This window comes from Pleurodeles waltl, chromosome 4_2 (assembly GCF_031143425.1).
Source record: "Pleurodeles waltl isolate 20211129_DDA chromosome 4_2, aPleWal1.hap1.20221129, whole genome shotgun sequence".
Classification (NCBI taxonomy): domain Eukaryota; kingdom Metazoa; phylum Chordata; class Amphibia; order Caudata; family Salamandridae; genus Pleurodeles; species Pleurodeles waltl.
Genome location: NC_090443.1, coordinates 490,152,885 through 490,167,411, shown reverse-complemented (window position 1 = coordinate 490,167,411; position 14,527 = coordinate 490,152,885). Strand labels below are relative to the sequence as shown.

Below are 14,527 nucleotides of genomic sequence, written 5' to 3'. Positions count from 1 at the left end.
TCTTCGTTTTCCTCAAGTACCCTGTTCTCCTCTCCTTTATCCAGGTGCCTACACCTCTTCACTCACAGTCTCTGCATTCTCCCTTTTCTGTTCTGAATCCCTTGTTCTTCTTTTGTTGCGTTTTTCCTAAATTTATGCTTTGTTCCCTTGTTCAGTGTCCCACTCCCTCTTCCAATACTTAGTTCATCCTCAACTTTCCTTTTTATGTTTTGTTACCCCTGCTTCCCACCCTCTGTTCTTCCCTGACATTTTCTTACTCTTCAAACAGCATTTTTCTAGTTCACCATCCTCTTCTGTCTTTCACACTTTTAGTTTTTCTGTACCTTCCCCCATTCTTCCCTAGAGACTGATAAATGATACGTACTCATTGGTCGAGAGCTCATAGCATTGGCCATATAGATAGGAAAACTCTCCTTGAGGCCCAAAGTCAAAGGAAATCTCCTTCTCCAGATTCCTGTAAGGAAACAATGTCACTCGTAAGTCTCTGATATGATACAAATGGACAACATCAAAGAGAAGCTTAGAGGCAATCGACCACAGGCACAAACAGGTCCATGGTGCAAGCATATATATATATATGCAATATCAATCATGTAAAGACAAGTGCCATTAGACAGGATCAGGCTTCAAGCAGTCACAGCCAGCCATGATTAGATGTACTCCTTACTTAGTGTATGGTGATCAAAATTTGAAAACTGGATGACTGCAAGTGAGGACCGTGGCGGAAGGGAGGCTAAACACTTTATCAAGTACTGCTAAAACCCAAAAAAGAGTCTGCCCCCTGCAACTCTCCACCACAATTGGAGACTAAGCATCACTCCTTCTTGGCCACCATAGAGGCTTCCAGATGCCAATCTGTTTAACATCAAAACCGGAGGAAATTGGGTGTATTTATGGAATGGCTGTGCAACTTCACCATGTAATACACTTTCCAACCCGTTTAGGCCCAGTAGGTTTTGTTTGTAAAACCCTCAACTAAACCCTGGGTAGCTGTAAGACTGAGCAGCAAGGCTCACACAGAGGAACAAGTGTTGAGCATTTAAACAGCCTCAAAACAAAAGAAGAAGAAATTGAAAACACTCAAGAAATCCAACACCAATTTATAAAAACAGACTGTATTTGTATAAGAATTTAGATACTAGAATGAAAAAGATCCATCGGAGGGTTCCGGAGATATAGACTATACAACCATTATTAAATCAAATCTATTTTACTCAACCGTGAACAAGCTTTGGCAAAGTCAATAAACTGGACACTTAGAAACTTTTCAAACAAAAACATAGGTAACTGTCAACTCGGTATGTTAAAAGTATTTGGGGTGACCAGCTCTGGCAGGGAGCTAGTCAAGGAGACCAGCAAGTTCCTGAAGAACAATTACCTACACGGAAGAAGCAGTTTTTCAGCAGTTCCAGGCACTATATTCTCATTGCAATGGATCCCTATAGAGTGGCCCTGATGCAAGGGATGAAAGATGCTGAGGATGCTCTATGGATGCAATGTGGTCGATAGGGGGTCTTCCTGCAGGGACTCCTTGAGCCACAAAGATGGTGCAGGAGTCCTGACTGCAGGGTCGAAGTCTCACAAAGTCCTCTCTTGTCTGGCCAAAGTCCCTGTCACCTGCTGTCAAAGTAACAGGCTAATTATCCCTGGGTCAATAACTCGCCTTTTGAGGGTCGAGCAACTCTAAGACTGCACTCCCAGGCTCAGCAAAAGTGGGTGCAACGCTGTGCGTCAGGTCTTGGTCCTTGGTGCTGCATGGCGACAGTAGTAGTGGCTTGAAGACTACGGGCTACCAACTTGTTCCAGCACGCTTCTTCAGCTATTTTATCCCTATGATGCGAACATAAGGTCACTCAGCTGGCCCTTGGAGTTCTTGTGGCTTGACTGGGCTCTGGAGAACGCTTCCCCTTGAGCAGGACACAGCAGGTACAGTTCCTTTCTTTGCCAGCCAGCAGGTGCAGTCTGATGGTGCAATTTCTCTTTGCTGGTCCCTCAGTGCAGCAAGGCAGTCCTTCTTCCACGTCGGTTGAGATCGGAGTTCTGGGTGCCAGGGTGTCCTTTTTAACTGCAGAAAATGCCCTCCGTCGACAGCGGCACAAAAAGGGCAACATGTCAAAAGCTACCACACAGCGTCATCCATTGATCCTGACGAAGGAAAAGACTCCGTCGGCGGCCACTCGCTGCTCAACGCCATGCTGATATTCCGTTGAGGGTTCATCATTGCCCATCAATGTCGAAACAACAGAGAACAGGAACAGCCACGACGTCAATGACAGTCTACCGACCATCAACATCAAGATGGAAGTCTATTTCTCTGTCGGCGGCAACCAGGCACCACTCGATGTCGAGACAAACTCTACATACATTACACTCAATGTCAAGACATGGTTCAACATCGAGACGTGGACGTTCACGCTCTCCGTTAATGACATTACAGCGTTGTTCAACGTCGAGACACAATTCACTAGTTCCAATGCTGTTAGCTCACAATTTGATATAGAGACAAGAGTGTTCAGGTTCTTCACACCGTTTTTCAACTACAACACCACCAGCAAGGGCTCCTTCGCCTTCTGGCTCCCTACAGATGTCAGTGGCTCAAAGACATTCACCTGCTAAGATCATAAGAAGCAAATCTTCTCTTACATCTTCCCATTCAGAAGCAGATCAGGTCTCGACAATCAACCTATCTCCGAGATGACTTGAGGATCTTAAGAAAGGCCTGGCATCTCATAGTCTGGACTCACTGTATTCCCAAATGTATTCACCCTCAACACCAAGAACACCAACACCTCAACATAAGGCAGCGTCTCCTTCTGCGGGTCGATCCCCACCACAAAGAAGGCATGGACTCCTCATCCTCGCACAAGAAGCAGAACGCCTCAAAGACCAAGAGCTACATCCGCTTCCCCTTCCAAGAGATCTATAAGCTCTCGATCGCATTATAGATGACGAAGGTCAACTTCCTGGTCTACTGCCTCTGAATTGTCTATTAGAGACTATTCACTTGTCTTAACAGACACTCCTCCGGCAAGAGTTTTCCTGGTGGATAACTAACACCTTCAATGAAGTTCTAGTCAGAGGAGCTCAAACTCAAAATAGACATCCCTGAGCCTGCAACATCGCCATTTTTAATATTTGAAACACTGCACCATTGATCTTCCTCTCAACATGTACTTCCTCTGGTTCCAGGACTGTTGCAGACAGTAATGAATACTTTCCTCACCCCAGCAATCTTGCGTGCAGTGCCAAAAGAATTTTTGAAAAGATATAAGGTTCCAGATCAAGACCCATTGTTTCTCAGGTCTGATCCTCCACCTGACTCAGTCATCCTAGCAGCAGCTAGGAAAAAAACACTCAGTAGCTTCCTCTTCAATGGTACCGCCAGATAAGGAAAGCAAACACCTTGACTCATCGGGAAGAAAAATGTGCGGACATCTGCTTCTTTTATGAAAGTATTGAGTGCTTCTGCAATCTTGGCAAAATATGACCGATCTCTCTGGGACTCACTATCTAGATTTGTCGAAAAACTTTCTAGAGAAGACAGACCGGATTTCCAAGAAATCCTTCAAGAAGGAGGCCTAGCAGCTAATCAGATTATTAGAGCGGCTGCGGACGGCTCAGATCTAGACACACATGTTCTCTGGCACATATTCTCATGGAATATGTGCCAGATGATCATCTTGGCTCTGCCTAACAGGCCTCAAGCCAGACTAGCAGAATCGGATTATGAATCTCCCATTCACTGGCAATTCTCTATTTGGGTCCCACATGGACGACAAGATGGATAAAATTAAAGTGGAGCTTGACACACTTAAAGCGGTAGGACTCGAAAAGGGCAAAGAATACCGCAGAAGATATAGGCCTTACGAGAGATGCCCATACCATCAGAGGGTTGAAACCCCTCACTGGGTCCCAAGACAACAACAAAGACAGGGCTGACCCTTCTATCAATCCTGTAAGCCAGCAAGGGAGCAAGCAGCTGCCACACAGAATCCATCTATGCCCAAGATGTCAGGAAAACAAAGAAACATAGCTTCCCCCAGTTCTGACATCCACTCCATTGGGAGGAAGAATTACCAAGCAAGTAGACGAGTGGCGCGCCATAACCAAAGACAAGTGGGTTCTAGATATTGTACAAAATGGACATACACTACGTTTCAAGGCTCCAGCTACACCAGTACAGCCTTCAAAAACATCCAGTCATCAACAACTTCTCTTACAAGACAAAGTAGTAACATTACTTGAAAAGGGAGCGATTGAGGAGGTCCCACCATCTCAAGGGGACGCGTTACTTCCTCATGCGCAAAAAAGGTCTAAGCAAAGACTTCAGACCCATTCTAAACCCAAGACATCTCAACAAATACATTTGCAGGGAAACATTCAGAATGTTGGCACTCCATCAGATTTACCCCCAGCTCCATCTGGGGGACTGGATTTGTTCCATCGATCCGCAGAATGCTTTTTTTCACATCCCAGTTGCACAGAAACTCCAGAAGTTCCTGCGTTTTGTGGTCAGATTCAAACAATACCAGTACAAGGTTCAGCCTTTTGGTCTGAAGTCAGCCCCTCGCACGTTCACCAAGTGTATAGCGGTGATAGCAGCACACCTGAGGAGAAAAAAGATCTTCGTTTACTCGTACCTCGACGATTGGCTACTGAAAAACAGCTCACCAATTCAGAAGATGCAACATCTCCAAATAAGCTTAAATATCTTCAGAAAACTCGGTCTTCAAGTAAATCTATAAAAGTCTATACAAACTCCAACCCAAAGGCTCCATTACTTAGGAGCAACATTGGATACAAACCTTGCAAAAGTGTATCCTTCGGAGGAGAGGCTATTTTCTATACAACAGAAGTGTCACACCATCCTTCATACTCTGCAACCAACGGCCAGGCAAACAGCCTCACTACTGGGATCCATGGCCTCTGGCATTTTCATTGTTCTGCATGACAGATTACAAATGTGACCTCTCCTAAAGAATCTGGAGGATCAGTGGAATCAGTTTGCAGACGAATGGGACGACAGATTGACTTGGTCACCAACAGCAAAACACTCACTATAATGGAGGACGCAACGGATGCATCTCTTCAGGGTTGGGGGCTCAGATGGGGTGCCTCCAAACATAGGGCTGGTGGTCGGACAAAGAGTAGCAGTACCACATCAACTTGCTAGACCTGCGGGCAGTTCATATAGCCCTCAAGTCCTTTTACCCATCCATAAAGGACAAGTCTCCCCTAGTTCAAACGACAACACAACCACAATGTACTATCTGAACCAACAGGGGGGTACTCGGTCTCATCCCCCCTCTCAAGAAGCACAGACCATATGGCCTTGATAAATAGCGAGGAGGTTGTCAATCACAGCTATTCATCTCCCAGGAGTCTAGAACACACAAGGGGACTCTCTCAGCCGACCCTTCTCACACACACGACAGGGTGATTCACGACGTCGGAAAAAAGTTTTTTCAAGAATGGGGGTATCCTCAAATAGACTTGCTTGCCGACGAAAACAACAAAAAATGTCAAAGCTTTGCATCCAGGTTTTACCGACCAGGGACAAAAGGGAATGCCCTATTCATAGACTGGTCAGAGACATTTTTCTACGCTTTTCCACCCATTCCCGATCCCCACAGTAATCAACAAATTCTACAAGGACAAGACCAGAATGATACTAGCAGCCCCCGAATGGCCCAGTCAATTGTGGTAGACAGATCTCCATCTGTCGGAAAGGCCTCACAGGAGGCTTCTGTGCAGACCGGATCTTCTCCACAAGCTAGATGGGAAGGCATTCCATCCCAACCTTCCCTCTAGGAGCTTGACAGCATGGCTCCTGAATTCCTGCAGTATGGTCATTTAGGCCTCTTGCAGGAGTGCATGGACATCTTAAAGGAGTCTACAAGAAATTTGACACGGCGTTCTTATTCATTCAAGTGTAAAAGATTCTACATGTGGTGTATCTAGAATGGCTTCCATCCAACTCTGGGGCAGGAGGATGTCGTACTACCCTACCTCCTTCACCTACCAAAATCAGGTTTGCAGTTCTCATCGATTAAGGTACAACTTGCAGCCATTACTGCTTATCGAAAATCACCCTCTCAAGCTTCATTCTTTACAATGCCTGTAGTTAAAGATTTCCTAGAGGGTTTAAAAAAGGTTTTCCCACTAGTTCGTACACCTTCCCTTCCGTGGGAATTGAATGTGGTCCTCTCTAAGCTCAAGCACCCCCACCCCTCCCCCTGAGCCTATACATAAAGCCTCTTTACAACATCTCACATGGAAGACAGGTTTTCTTGTTGCCATCACTTCGGCTCACAGAGTTAGCGAAATCCAGGCTCTCTGTGCTAATGAGCCCTATACAGTATTTCACAATAATAGGGTGGTAATGAGAACCCATGTTGGCTTCCTACCCAAAGTGGTGTCTGACTTTAATATTAACCAGACCATCTCGCTTTCAACGTTCTTTCAGCTGGCGTGCATGGTTTAGGAAAGAACTTTACCTTCCTTATATTTAAAAAGAGTGCTAAACTTTTATCTTGATAAGACTAAACATATCAGACATTCTGATCACCTCTTTGTGAACTATGGCCCCATGAGAACAGGCATGGCTGCCTCAAAACAATCCATTTCCAGGTGAATAGTTTCAAGTATCGTATTTACCTATCAATCTGCGAACAAACAATCGACTACCAAACCCCAAAGCCCATTCGACAAGGGGCAAGGCGGCAACAACAGCCCTGCTAAAGAATGTTCCCATCTCAGAGATCTGCCAAGCCGTACAGTATCATGGAGACCGGTGCATACTTTTACAAGACATTACTGTCTAGACTCTAAGACAGACACACAAGTTTGGCAGTCTTCTTTAAGAAAGCTGTTTAGATGAAGTAAAATTGCTTGTGCTCACACTGCCTCATCCGCAGGACTGTGGGATGGGCTTACTAATCTATTCAATGCTTATGACTGTTGATAAGGATCCCCTGGAAGAGAAGTATAAGTTACTTCCCTGTAAATCCTAGTTCTCTTCCAGGGGAATCCTCAAAGTCATAAGCAACCTCCCTGGATGAGACACTCGATGTACAGCAGTATATATTTCTGATATTCTCTTCTACTCACCGTGAAAAAGTACTGACCTAACAGTAGCCCAACTGTCACGGCACACTCACCTCTGAGGCATGGTGAAATACTGGAGGTTCTGCAGGCCTTAAAGGCACGATGCTAGTTTTTTAGTTCTGTTATGTTAATGTGGATGCAGCCTATTGGCTAATAATGCCTTTGCTTTTCACTACAGTTTTCTCTCTATAAAAGACTGCTAATGCATTTTATGTCTCTCTTTTCTGCACTACAGATTTGGTGGTTAAATAAAAAATAATAAAAAAAAAAAATCTTTATGAAAATAAGGCATTCTAGCCTGCTTTTTGTTATCATAGGCTGCATGTGTACATAGACTATATGTATTAAATGCTGCACATAATTCTATACTTGCATTGAAAATGTCACTTACCCAGTGTACATCTGTTCGTGGCATCAGTCGCTGAAGATTCACATGTTGTGCATAGCCCGCCATCTGGTGTTGGGTCGGAGTGTTACAAGTTGTTTTTCTTCGAAGAAGTCTTTCGAGTCACGGGACCGAGGGACTCCTCCTCTTTGTCTCCATTGCGCATGGGCGTCGACTCCATCTTCGATTGTTTTCCCCGCAGAGGGTGAGGTAGGAGTTGTTTGTTAGTAATAGTGCCCATGCAATGGAGTGAATGAGTATGTACCTAACTAAGATTTAATATATTTACAAATGTACAAAGTTGAAGCTAACTTCCAAACGGCTACAGGCTCCCGGGGAGGTGGGTGGGCACATGTGAATCTTCAGCGACTGATGCCACGAACAGATGTACACTGGGTAAGTGACATTTTCAGTTCGATGGCATCCGTCGCTGTAGATACACATGTTGTGCATAGACTAGTAAGCAGTTATCTCCCAAAAGCAGTGGCTCAGCCTGTAGGAGTGGAAGTAGTCTGAAATAAGGTTCTTAGTACGGCTTGACCTACTGTGGCTTGTTGTGCTGATAGCACGTCTACACAGTAGTGCTTGGTAAATGTGTGAGGCGTAGACCATGTGGCTGCCTTACATATTTCGTGCATTGGAATATTCCCTAGGAAGGCCATGGTAGCGCCTTTCTTTCTGGTTGAGTGTGCCCTTGGAGTAATGGGCAGTTGTCTTTTTGCTTTAAGGTAGCAGATTTGGATGCACTTAACTATCCATCTGGCTATACCCTGTTTCGAGATTGGGTTTCCTGCGTGAGGTTTTTGAAATGCAATAAACAGTTGTTTCGTTTTCCTGATGTTTTTAGTTCTGTTGATGTAGTACATTAGTGCTCTTTTGATGTCTAATGTATGTAGTGCCCTTTCAGCTATGGAATCTGGCTGTGGGAAGAACACTGGTAGCTCTACTGTTTGATTTAGGTGGAACGGTGAAATAACCTTTGGCAAAAATTTAGGATTGGTCCTTAGGACTACTTTATTTTTGTGTAGTTGGATAAAAGGTTCTTGTATTGTAAACGCCTGAATTTCACTTACTCTTCTTAGAGATGTGATGGCGATGAGAAATGCAACTTTCCAGGTTAGGAATTGTATTTCGCAAGAGTGCATAGGTTCAAAGGGTGGACCCATGAGTCTGTTTAAGATGATGTTAAGGTTCCATGAAGGAACAGGTGGTGTCCTTGGTGGTATAATTCTTTTGAGGCCTTCCATAAATGCTTTAATGACAGGTATCCTAAATAGTGAAGTTGAATGGGTAATCTGCAGGTATGCAGATATTGCTGCTAGGTGTATCTTAATGGAAGAGAAGGCCAGGTTCGTTTTTTGTAAGTGTAGTAAGTAACCCACTACCTCTTTTGGAGATGCGTGTAATGGTTGAATTTGATTATGATGGCAATAGCAAACAAATCTTTTCCATTTGCTTGCATAGCAGTGTCTAGTGGATGGTCTTCTGGCTTGCTTTATGACTTCCATACATTCTTGTGTGAGGTTTAAGTGTCCGAATTCTAGGATTTCAGGAGCCAGATTGCTAGATTCAGCGATGCTGGGTTTGGATGCCTGATCTGTTGGTTGTGTTGCGTTAACAGATCTGGCCAGTTGGGCAACTTGACGTGGGGTACTACTGATAGGTCTAGCAGTGTTGTGTACCATGGTTGCCTTGCCCACGTTGGTGCTATCAGTATGAGTTTGAGTTTGTTTTGACTCAATTTGTTTACTAGATATGGAAGGAGAGGGAGAGGGGGAAAAGCGTACGCAAATATCCCTGACCAGTTCATCCATAGGGCATTGCCTTGAGACTGCCTGTGTGGGTATCTGGATGCGAAGTTTTGGCATTTTGCGTTCTCCTTCGTTGCAAATAAGTCTATTTGAGGTGTTCCCCAACGTTTGAAGTAAGTGTTTAGAATTTGGGGGTGAATTTCCCACTCGTGGACCTGTCGGTGATCTCGAGAGAAATTGTCTGCAAGTTGATTCTGGATCCCTGGAATAAACTGTGCTATTAGGCGAATGTGGTTGTGAATTGCCCATTGCCATATTTTTTGTGCCAGCAGGCACAGCTGTGTCGAGTGTGTCCCCCCCTGTTTGTTTAGATAATACATTGTTGTCATGTTGTCTGTTTTGACAAGAATGTATTTGTGAGTTATGAGTGGTTGAAATGCTTTTAATGCTTGGAAAACTGCTAGTAGTTCGAGGTGATTTATATGCAGCTTTCTTTGATGTACGTCCCATTGTCCTTGTATGCTGTGGTGATTGAGGTGTGCTCCCCACCCTGTCATGGAAGCATCTGTTGTTATCACGTATTGTGGCACTGGGTCTTGGAAAGGCCGCCCTTTGTTTAAATTTATGTTGTTCCACCATAGAAGCGAGAGGTATGTTAGGCGGTCTATCAACACCAGATCTAGAAGCTGACCCTGTGCTTGAGACCATTGTGATGCTAGGCACTGTTGTAAGGGCCGCATGTGCAACCTTGCGTGTGGGACAATGGCTATGCATGAGGACATCATGCCTAGTAGTTGTAATATCATCTTCGCTTGTATTTTTTGTGTTGGATACATGCGTTGTATAATCTTTTGGAAATTTTGAACCATTTGTGGACTTGGAGTGGCTATTCCCTTTGTTGTATCTATTGTGGCACCTAGGTATTGTTGTACCTTGCACGGCAGAATGTGTGATTTTGCATAGTTGATGGTGAAACCGAGTTTGTAGAGGGTTTGCATGACTTGATCTGTGTGGTGCGAGCACCTTGTCAGTGAGTCGGTTTTGATTAGCCAGTCGTCTAGATACGGGAATACGTGTATTTGCTGCCTTCTGATGTGTGCAGCCACTACTGCTAGGCACTTTGTGAAGACTCTTGGTGCAGTTGTTAAACCGAAGGGCAATACTTTGAATTGGTAATGTATTCCCTTGAATACGAACCTTAGGTATTTCCTGTGCGACGGATGTATTGGTATGTGGAAATACGCGTCTTTGAGATCTAAGGTTGTCATGTAGTCCTGTTGCTTTAGCAATGGTAACACTTCTTGTAGCGTGACCATGTGAAAGTGTTCTGATTTGATGTAGGTGTTTAGTGTTCTGAGGTCTAGGATTGGTCTCAGTGTTTTGTCCTTTTTTGGTAGTAGGAAGTACAGGGAATAAACTCCTGTGTTTATTTGTGTCTTTGGTACTAGTTCTATTGCGTTCTTTTGCAATAATGCTTGAACTTCTATTTCCAGAAGGTCTGAATGTTGTTTTGATAAATTCTGTGCTTTTGGTGGTATGTTTGGAGGGATTTGCAGAAATTCTATGCAATAACCATGTTGGATAATTGCTAAGACCCAAGTGTCTGTAGTTATTTCCTCCCATGCTTGGTAATACTGACCTATTCTTCCCCCCACTGGTGTTGTGTGGAGGGGATGAGTGACATGTGAGTCACTGTTTGGTTGTAGGGGTTTTGGGGCTTTGAAATTTTCCCCTATTCCTAGGGAATTGTCCTCTGTATTGGCCCCGAAAGCCTCCCCTTTGGTACTGTCCCTGGTAGCTGGACGGTGTGGCCTGTGAGGTGCTGGCTTGTGTGGCTTGACCCCGAAACCCCCCTCTAAAGGATGTTTTGCGGAAGGTGCTGTAAGTGCCTCTGCTCTGCGGGGAGTAGAGTGCGCCCATGGCTTTAGCAGTGTCAGTGTCCTTTTTGAGTTTTTCAATCGCTGTGTCCACTTCTGGTCCGAACAGTTGTTTCTCATTGAATGGCATATTGAGCACTGCCTGCTGAATCTCTGGTTTAAAACCAGACGTTCGTAGCCACGCGTGCCTTCTGATAGTCACAGATGTGTTAATTGTTCTTGCAGCTGTGTCCGCTGCATCCATAGAGGAGCGTATCTGATTATTAGATATGTTCTGTCCTTCCTCAACCACCTGTTTCGCCCTCTTTTGTAGCTCTTTGGGTAGATGCTCAATGAGGTGTTGCATCTCGTCCCAATGGGCTCTGTCATAGCGCGCAAGTAGTGCTTGAGAGTTAGCAATGCGCCACTGGTTTGCAGCTTGTACTGCGACTCTCTTTCCGGCTGCATCGAACTTGCGGCTCTCTTTATCTGGGGGCGGTGCATCCCCAGATGTGTGGGAGTTGGCTCTCTTGCGAGCTCTTCCTACTACGACGGAATCTGGTGGCAGCTGTGAGCTGATGAAAACAGGGTCTGTGGGAGGTGCTTTATATTTCTTTTCCACTCTTGGTGTTATTGCTCTACTCTTGACCGGCTCCTTGAAGATTTCCTTTGCGTGCCGAAGCATTCCTGGGAGCATAGGCAGGCTTTGGTAGGAGCTATGGGTGGAGGAGAGGGTGTTGAATAAGAAGTCATCCTCGACTGGTTCCGAGTGTAGGGACACGTTGTGTAACTCTGCTGCTCTAGCCACCACTTGTGAGTATGCTGTGCTATCTTCCGGTGGTGAGGGCTTTGTAGGGTACGCCTCTGGACTGTTGTCCGACACTGGGGCGTCGTATAAGTCCCAAGCGTCTTGGTCCTGATCACCTTGGCTCATGGTGGTGTGAGCCGTGAAATGTGATGGAGTTTGTGCCAGTGAAACGTTAGTTACAGGTGGAGGAGAGGGTGGCGGAGTTACCTTTTTCACCATTTTTGTTTGTGGTGCTTGGTCTGATTGAAACTCCAGTCTCCTTTTTCTCCTAATAGGGGGAAGGGTGCTTATTTTCCCTGTTCCTTCCTGTATAAAAATACGTTTCTGAGTGTGGTCCACCTCGGTGGATTGCAACTCTTCCTCAAATCTATGCTTTCGCATCTGAGAGGACAGTGATTGCTCCTCTGAATAGGAACCGGTAGGTGGGTCGGTTGCGGGTTGTTTTTGCACCGAAACCCTGTCTGTACTCTTTTTCGGCTCCGAAGTGACCTTCTTTTTCGGAGTCGAACCCTCTCGGTGTCGATCTTCCTCGGTGCCGCTGTCTCTGCGTCGAGCAGTTTCGGCTCCGATATCTCAGAGTCGATGTTTTTCAACAGCACTTTCTCGGTCCCGAGAAGGCTGTCTGCCGGTGTCTCGACCGGAGTCGGACGATCTCGGCACCATTTCGGCCTTTTTCGGTGCCGATGGTCGGTCACCGAATTTATGGGTCGAGCCATGGCCTGGTGGCAGTGGCGTCCCCTGGGCTTTGTCACTTTTTTTGTGTGCTGGCTTCGACATCTTACTCACAGTTCTTTGGTCGTCTAATTCTTCGGAGTCCGAATCATTGATCGAGAAGGTTTCTTCTTCCTCTTGTTCCTCGAACTCTCGGTGAGCTGTCGGCGTGGACGCCATCTGCAGTCTTCTGGCTCGACGGTCACGGAGTGTTTTTCGGGACCGGAACGCACGACAGGCCTCGCAAGTCTCTTCACTGTGCTCAGGCGACAGGCACAGGTTACAGACCAAATGTTGGTCTGTATACGGGTATTTGTTGTGGCATTTAGGACAGAAACGGAACGGGGTCCGTTCCATCAGCGTTGTTTTACACGCGGTCGGGCCGACCAGGCCCCGAAGGGGGATCGAAAACTACCCCGAAGGGTACCGGAGCTCTTCACTCTTCGATTCGGTGTCGATTCTAACTAAGCCGATCCCGAACGCAACAATACCGACGTAATTTTTCCGATATTTAGCTAACTTTCCGTTCCGAAACCCGGAGCGAAAGGAACACGTCCGAACCCGATGGCGGAAAGAAAACAATCGAAGATGGAGTCGACGCCCATGCGCAATGGAGACAAAGAGGAGGAGTCCCTCGGTCCCGTGACTCGAAAGACTTTTTCGAAGAAAAACAACTTGTAACACTCCGACCCAACACCAGATGGCGGGCTATGCACAACATGTGTATCTACAGCGACAGATGCCATCGAACATATATTTACTAATATACATGTGTATATAATGTGCTCCGGGGTCCCCACACGTGGGCAGGAATATTCAGTGCTAATGATTAAGAAAACTAGGAATTACAGGTAAGTAACTTATCCTTACTAAGTGTAGGAAGGTGGGTCTTTGTATATTGGACCAAAAACAGGTACAATGTGTAGAGTTCAAGCAAATCCCAACAGAATTACAGAGGCAAACAAATTACACCCAAATGTTCTCTTTTGTAGTAGTTTGGGCGAGCAGTTAGGCATATCAGAGGGTAATGCTAAGCATGAATTGCACACACAGACATTAAGTGAGACACACACTCAATAAGGAAATACAACAAATTTATAAAAATAATGCATACTTTTATATGAACTTAGACACCAAGATCATCAGAATCAGTTAAGTACTTTTCGAGTTATTAATTTTTACAGATTCAAAAGTTGACTGCAATTTTTGGAGCAGTAGTGTTATCCTATGGAGAAAAAACATGTATTGCTTATGGGTACTTAGCAGGGACTTACAGGACTGTTCTTCTGGACTTGAGGTGAGGATGGGGCGCAGTCCAAGGCTACACCAACAGTTCACTTCGGGGGGCTCTGGAGAGCCTGGGTGCTGAGGTGGGTTACGGCGTCAGTTGTCCAATTGACTTCAATGGATCCTGGACCGGTCAGAAAGAGGCTGCAAGACGGGACTGGCGGGCCAGTCTAAGGGAACTGACAGGGGGCTCTACCCTTGAGATCCTAGAGGCAAGCCGTTAGCCCACTTCTCCTTGGGCTGTGGGGCTTGGGTTCAGTGGCGACTTTAGGCATCGGGTTCCGGCTGCAGGCAGTGTCGGTAAGTCTACTGTTGCTAAACGCAAGGTGGGCTTTGGCGTTGGAGGTCCTGGGGACCACGCTGGCACCATTGGCCCACTTCAACTTAGGCTAGGGGACACAGGTGCAGTGGTGCTGTCTGGGGTCAGATTTTGGCAGTCCGGAGTCCGCATGAGTCTTCTTTGGTGCCTGCAGGGAAGCAGCTCCGCTACTCCCTGGGAGATCCTGGTTACTTCTCAAAGTGCCGGCAGTCCTCTCAGGCTTTTGGAGGCAGAACAGCTGCAGGATGAGTCGTCTTTGATGCAATTGTTGACGACAGCAGTCAGGCCAGCAGGGTTGGGGCC

At 45.9% G+C, this 14,527-nt stretch overlaps 1 protein-coding gene across 1 annotated transcript in view; it reads right to left on the bottom strand.

Annotated features, from left to right (window-relative positions):
- PRKCSH (PRKCSH beta subunit of glucosidase II) overlaps window positions 1-14,527 on the bottom strand; it is a 199,565-nt gene that overhangs the window by 24,444 nt on the left and 160,594 nt on the right. Inside the window, exon 13 of the mRNA XM_069231886.1 lies at window positions 365-454. Coding sequence (XP_069087987.1) covers window positions 365-454 — 90 coding nt within the window. The remainder of the gene's footprint in view (window positions 1-364; window positions 455-14,527) is intronic.